General features: G+C 41.8%; 1 protein-coding gene across 1 annotated transcript; it reads left to right on the top strand.

Annotated features, from left to right (window-relative positions):
- The first annotated feature begins 1,364 nt into the window (after nucleotides 1-1,364).
- Nucleotides 1,365-7,228, top strand: LOC149197868 (uncharacterized). Its single transcript, XM_089408838.1, has 2 exons — nucleotides 1,365-2,836; nucleotides 2,929-7,228. Exons 1-2 carry the CDS (start codon nucleotides 1,365-1,367, stop codon nucleotides 7,226-7,228), a joined length of 5,772 nt encoding a protein of 1,923 aa, XP_089264964.1.
- Nucleotides 7,229-7,483: the final 255 nt, after the last annotated feature.

The following is a 7,483-nucleotide window of genomic DNA, read 5'->3' as shown; positions in this document are numbered from 1 at the left end:
TACAATACTAAATAATATTAAGTACACCTATAAATAATTTCAACCACAAATTATATTATATGAAATATACAATATGAGTTTCCAACTTAATATTGGTTGGACTACAATTTACACATGAAATATTGTTTTATCACTTCAAACCATTATCATTATTTTGTCAAGGCATTATAGGTGAAGTCACCAACTCTAAAAGCTTGACTGACATTTTTCACGATATCGTCTTTAAGGGAATCACTAGGCCAATTCTCTTCTCTCTCTTTCTACATTTGTCGCTTCAGTGTTTTTGTTCTCCTCTTTCTTCAATTCCTGCTTCTTACCTTCAATACTGAGTTTCTCTTGTGAAAATGAAAGAAGATACAATGCAAAGTATAAGACACGAAAGATGATGAACAATGAAATATAAACTAAAGTAGACTACAAAATATTTATATGACATATACCTCAACATCAACAATGTCAATGCTATTTTTCCCCAGAAAAGAAAGAAACTCGAACAAGTTATAAAGAAAGAAAATAAAATGTCACCGTAGGAAAGAATATATTACAAGAATATTATTTAGCCTTTAGGAAAAGCTTAGGCACAATCATGCCAACTAAGTTACATGATAAAAAACTCAAATTGTAAATAACTTTTGAAGGACATACAGAGTGTTTTGTAGTTGACTTAGTGATACAATCTTTGAAATTAATTTTGATTGGCTTTCCAGTTTTTTCAATATAGGATTTTGAACAAAAGTTATCTACTTAAATATTTTGCAAGGTTTGAAAAAAATTGCAATATTCCTTTTATAAATATTATAAATATGATAATGAGTATACCATGGATATACAGGAGGGAAATTAGTGCTAGGAGTGGGATAGTGGAAGGAAATATTATTGATTTCAAATAGAGGGCTAAGTGAAAGTCTTTGACAATTTTAGGGATGGATTAGCTATTGGTTATGAAGGAGTTAGTGATATGGCCTATTTTCTCTTTTAAAGCTCTAAATGACTTGAGTAATAAAGACTTTAGAAAATATTTTAGTTAGGTAGTAATGAGAATGATATATATATATATATCTATATATATATATATATATATATATATATATATATATATATATATATATGAATTTCTTATCAAAATAGATGAAAACATTAAAAAACAAAACAAAACATTTTCATTATTTTGAAGACAATTTAAACATAAATGTAAATAATATTTAAATTATTAATTTTTTCAATTTCAATTACATTTTAATAGTAACAAAAGAAAGTCGGGGGTTTGGAGCTCTGATGGCGGCAAGCTCTGCAACTCTGATACCTCCTGCAATTCCTGGCAAGTTCAGAGTCCTCAAACTCACGGACTAAAAGTACACCCTTTCATGGAAACCCAGTCAGGGGGGGGTGATCAACCTCCCCCACAAAGCGACAACGATAAGGTTGAAAACACGGCAGAGAAGGAAACCGCAGCTCAGAATAGGGACAATGATGGTTCGGAAAACCAGCGAGTAAATCAAGGGGACAAATCACCAGAAGCTCATTCTGCTACATGCAAACCGGTGGCAACGGTTCGCCCACGGGTTGAACTGCCTGGACATCGAATAGAAGCAAGGATTCAGTTTATGAAAGATCATGCCTTAATAGGAAAGTTCATTGGTCTGTGGCCAACTGAAAAGGCCTTAAGAAGCTGGATAAACGCAAAATGGCAACCTAAGGGGCATATCACACTGCAGCTGGGGCCGAAAGGTTTTTTCACAGCTATTTTCAACTGCTTGGAAGACAGAAACAGGGTCCTGGATGGCGGACCTTACTTCTTCAATGCGGCTGGTTTGTTTCTTAAAGGATGGGTGGAGCGGTTCAACCCAGACACGGTGGATCTCAGTTGGGCACCGGTGTGGATTCGCCTGTATTCACTCCCGGTGGAATATTGGGAGGAAGATTCCCTCAAAAAGATCGGAAACTCCCTGGGTGAGTTCGTCAAAACGGCAGAGGAAACGAAGAACTGCAAATATACTTCTTATGCCAGAATTTGCGTATATATGAATCTCAATCAGGCTCTTCCAGATGCGGTAAGCATTTCTCACTTTGACATTGAATGGTTACAAACCATAGACTATGAACATGTGCCCTTCCGTTGTCGAAGATGTCACGCCCTCGGGCATTTATTTAGAGATTGTCCTCTAACTCAGAAATCCTCCCCTGCGTCGGATCCGGAAGCTCCTAAAGCAGAGGGATTCATCAAGGTCTCGAACCGCCGAAGAGCACATAAAAAGCAGGCTCCCAAACCAAAAGTAGCACAATCCAACCAGCCAGGGCCATCCACAAGCAACAGCTTTGGCGCCCTTGCTAACCAGTCGGAAATTCCAGTGAATCTGCCGGAACCAGAACCCATGCACGAAGACCAATCAAAAGGGGGAAAACCTATAATTTCACCAGCAAGTACTCTAGGTAGGGAGGCATCGACCTCAGACAAACAGAAAGAAATCTTAGAGGGTGCACAGGATATGCAAATGGAGAACTCAAACCCAGAAGCTAACTCACAAGAGGAACCAATGGAAGAACCAGAGTACTCTCCCTTTATGGAGGAAGAAACAGAAATAATAGATATTGGAGATCTGGACCTTCCAGGTCTCGAAAAAGCCTGCACCACAAATAACTTTGACAATATTCCAGCAGGACAGCTTAAGAATCTGGAAGAAGTATTATCTCGGGCACAAAGGCAAAAATCTTTGGGAATACAGACAGGTGGTCCATGGGATGGCCGTCTCATAGCCAAAGATTTAAAAAAACGAGGAAGGAAAACCATTCTTCAGAGAACAATCAAGGTTGGGCAGATCTTAGTAGACTCCGGCAGGTATGCCAAGCTAACTAAGTATTACAGTCCTGAAAACACTCTTTCCAAATGAAGCTAATCTCTTGGAATATAAGAGGGCTTAATGGCCCCAGGAAAACCCGAATTCTCAAAAATATGTTAAAGCAAGAAAGCCCTCAGATTCTGTTCTTGCAAGAGACAAAGTGTGATTCCAATACACTTGACAAACTTGCTGCTAAATTCTGGCCTGGGAGTCATAACGTAGCAGTTGATGCAGATGGTGCCTCAGGAGGATTGGCCATCATATGGGACCACAGAGCGATTGAGCTCAACAATCTTCATGCACACCGGAACTTTCTCCAAACATCTTTTCATATTACAGGCACAAACCAACATGGACTTCTGACCAATGTTTATTTCCCGCAGGAAACACATCAAAAAGAGGAGATCTTAAACTCCCTCTCAGTTCTTAATCAAAACAGACCCCATCCACTATGGATTGCAGGAGGTGATTTCAATATGATTACAAGACTGGAGGAAAGAAGAGGAGGCAGATGCAGAAGTTCACAAGAAGGATCTCTACTGAAAGAGTTCATTCAGAACAACTGGCTCTTCGACCTCCCTTCCAATAATGGCATTTTCACATGGAACAACAGACAGACTGGCAGCCAGCAAATCGCTTCTCGATTGGATAGGTTCCTTCTCTCTGACAACGCCATTCATCTGGGGGGGGATTTTGCGGCTTCCATCCTTCCTTTCACAGGTTCTGATCACTGGCCCATCTCTCTTCACTGGTCTAGACCAGGGAACAATATCCGCAGGCCTTTCCGCTTCGAAGTATTTTGGCTGACTCATCCAGACTTTCATAAACTTATCAACTTTGAATGGAAAAACTTCCATCCTCCGCCAGGCTCCAAAATGTTCCAATTCCAACAAAAACTCAAGCACTTAAAAAGTAAGATCAAGGAATGGAATCACACTTCATTTGGCAACATCTTTCAGGGGAAAGCCAACATAGAACTGGAAATGAAGCAGATACAGCAGAAGATCATCACTGAGGGCAGATCAGAAGAACTAGCAGAACAGGAGAAATCCCTGGACTTGCAACTTGCCGAAAAGGAAAAGCAGGAAGAAATGTTATGGCGGCAAAAATCAAGAATAAAGTGGCTCAAAGATGGTGAAAAAAATACCAAATTCTTTCACAGCACCACAATTCAGCGCAGGATGCACAACAATATTGCGCATATTCAAAATGAACAAGGGGTCAGAATGGAAAAGCATGAAGAGATTGAGGCGGAACTCTTAAATCACTTCAAGAAGGTGCACAAAGAACCAAACATAGACCGCTCTCAAGCCATACAAAAAATTACAAGCACCATCCCCAAACTTATCTCAGAAGAGCATAATCAAATGCTCCTCAAGCCTGTTGATCTCCAAGAAGTGGAAACAGCTGTTCGTCAATTAAAAGCAGGCAAAGCTCCAGGACCAGATGGTTTCACATCCAACTTCTTCCATAGCTTCTGGGAGCTAATCAAGAATGAAGTTTGGCAGGTGGTAGAAGAGTCTCGCTCACTCCGATGGATGTTTCCAGGGATAAACGCTACTTTTATAGCTTTGATACCCAAAGTAGAAAAGCCTTGCAGACCGGATAAGTACAGACCGATAGCCCTCTGTAACATTATTTACAAAATTATCTCCAAGATTATAGCCTCTAGACTCAAGTTGCTGCTTCCGCTTATTATCTCGCCTGAACAGTCCGGCTATGTGGAAGGCAGGCAAATTACGGATGGGATTATTCTTACTCATGAAATAATTCATTCCTTGAAGATCTCCAAAAGGCCTGGTATGCTTCTCAAACTTGATCTTTCCAAAGCTTTTGATAGCCTAAATTGGAAATACATTGAAAAAATTCTTCTAGCATTTGGTTTTGATGCGGCCTGGGTACGTTGGATTATGAGCCTCATTTCTTCCACCTTCTTCTCTGTCCTAATCAATGGTATTCCATCTGAGACTTTTCACCCTACCCGTGGTATCAGGCAAGGTGATCCCCTATCACCTTTCCTGTTTATCATAATGGCGGAAGGTTTAGGGCGCAGTGTCAAGCACGCTCAGCAAGCTGGCCAGCTTAAAGGTCTATCCTTTCACAACTCCCCTGCTTTTACCCATCAACAATTTGTTGACGATAATATGTTGTATGGGCATCCCTCAGTCCAAGAAGCCAGACAGATTAAATCCCTTCTATCAGTTTTCTCAGAAGCCTCTGGAGCCTCTATAAATCACTCCAAGTCTCAAATCTTCTTCTTTCATACCCCCTCAGTTATCCAATCAGCCATCTTACGCATTCTCAGTTTCTCCTCTGCAAAACTTCCCTCATCTTATCTCGGAGCACCTCTTATCGCCTCTGGCTTAAAGCACTCTTCCTGGAGAACTCTTCTAGATAATCTGGAAGCGCGTCTCTCCTCTTGGACTCATAGATCTCTCAATATGGCAAGTCGTCTTGTTTTGATCAAAGCAGTTCTTCAAGCCATGCCCTTATATCTTTTTTCCATCCTCGCGGCGCCCAAGTGGGTCCTCAATGAAATCAAATCTCTTCAAAGATCGTTTCTATGGGGCAGCAGCGGACTTCATCGCAAATGGGCCCTAGTCAAATGGGAAACTGCTTGCCTTCCAAAGAAAGGAGGTGGCATTGGATTAAGAGACCCCTCTCACAGTAATGCTATCATGGGAGCTCGAATCTGGTGGAAATGGCTGTCAGGCCCTTCCACTCCTTGGACCAACTTATGGACGGCCAAATATGTGGGAAATTGCCCAAGGGAGGAACTCATCAGAATATCAGAGACTAGTAATGGTTCAATCATATGGAACTCAGCAAAACAACACAAGCACCTCATACAACAGCATAGCTTCTGGGAAGTGAAGAATGGTGATCAAGCCAGATTCTGGAATGATTCTTGGCAACAGATGCCCAAAATCAGGGACCTTATCTCACCAAATGCTCTCCTGGGACAAGATTTGCACTCCCAACAAACGGTGAGGAACTTTTGGTGCAATACCTCTCAGCAAGATTACAGAGAATGGCTCAAAGCAACCCAGTTCATGGCACAAGGGACGAGGCTAGACCAGCAAACCATGGATACAGAATTAACAAAAAGGAAAATACAACATTCTGAGGAGAAAGACATTCTCAGATGGGGTTATGAAGAAAGAGGAAGTTATTCCACTAGAGAAGCATATAATATTCTCGTCCAAGATCAAATCCGGCTGGATCCGCTATGGAGCAAAATATGGGATCCCCTCATCTGGCCGAAAGTATCTACTTTTCTTTGGCTCCTCTGTCACAAGAGAATTCTTACTTGGGAAAATCTGAGAAAAAGAAATTTCCATGGACCCTCTATATGCCTCAACTGCAAAAAAGAAGAGGAAACCATTGAACACCTCATGTACCATTGTCCGCTGGCCCACAAGCTTTGGCAAAAGATTAACTTTCACTGTCAAAAAGATGGAGGAGCCAATGGAGATATAAGGGCTACTATACGCAGCTGGGACCCCCACCCCTTTCAAAGTAAAATCTTGAATGTTCTCTGGAACCTCATCCCAGGCTTTGCAACATGGGCCATATGGAAGGAGAGGAATGGTCGAGTCTTCAAAAACCAATCCAGGCCACTGGAGGAGATATGGAAAGTCATCAATCAAAATATAGAAGAAACCTTAGCTCTAAAAACTTGGTACAAAGAGGACTTCCCAACTATTCCGCAGGAACAATCAATATGGAATAACTGGAATTTCAAAAGAAAGCAAGAACAGATGATCAAAGGAACAAAACCCGCAAAAGATCCCATAAATGTGAAATGGTCTCCTCCACCCAAGAACATATACAAACTCAATTTTGATGGCGCCTCAAAGGGTAACCCAGGTTCTGCTGGGTTTGGTGGAATTGTCAGAGATTACAAAGGAAACATTATATTAACCTACTTGGGATCCCAGGGGTGGGACACCAATAACTCAGCAGAACTAGAAGGGCTCTGGCAGGGGCTTCTTCTATCGCATGACAGGAATCTCTTTCCGCTCCTAATAGAGGGAGACTCACAAATTCTCATCCAGATGGTTTCAAAAATTTTACAGGGATCCCCTGCCTCCAAGATCAGCAACAGTTGGAGATTGTCTCAACGGCTACAGCACATTGAAAACTGGTTCACTACCCACAGAGCAATCTCTCTAAACCATATTCGAAGAGACGGGAACAAAGCTGCAGACCTCTTAGCAAATATGGGAGTGGACAGTGGGCAACGTTTACAGATTGGTTTACCTACAAACATTCTCCCTGCATCTCAGCTTCTCGACTTCAACAACCTTGTGCAGAAAGAAATGCCTGCGACTGGTAAGTTTACCCCGGATCCGGGTGGCGATACGCGGCATATCGGTCTTCATGCGTGAATTAATTACCCAGTACTGCCAGCTGCAAAGCAGCGTGGAATCCCGGGCTATTACCTCACGCGAGCTGCTCCTGCGCATTAAAACAGTCCTGGGTGAAGGATGGGCAATCAATGTCTGCATTGATCAGTGCATCAGGTCTCTCGTTATAATCATGCAGATCCAAGGTTTATTCTCCATGCTTGGTGTTCTGCAGTATGGTGACAGAACCTAGCCTGCGGAAGCTGCGGTTGATGGTGTCGTTTTGGCGCATTGCGG

The sequence above is a fragment of the Pinus tabuliformis genome, chromosome 2_2 (genome assembly GCF_031772625.1).
Source record: "Pinus tabuliformis cultivar Carrire ecotype Pingquan chromosome 2_2, CPIR1, whole genome shotgun sequence".
Classification (NCBI taxonomy): domain Eukaryota; kingdom Viridiplantae; phylum Streptophyta; class Pinopsida; order Pinales; family Pinaceae; genus Pinus; species Pinus tabuliformis.
This window is presented reverse-complemented; position numbering and strand designations above follow the sequence as displayed.

Coding starts and splice junctions, on each gene's coding strand:
- LOC149197868 (XM_089408838.1), top strand. CDS start 1,365: ATGGAAACCCAGTCAGGGGGGGGTGATCAACCTCCCCCACAAAGCGAC. Junction 2,837..2,928: donor ATCTTAGTAGACTCCGGCAG/GTATGCCAAGCT, acceptor TAATGGCCCCAG/GAAAACCCGAATTCTCAAAA.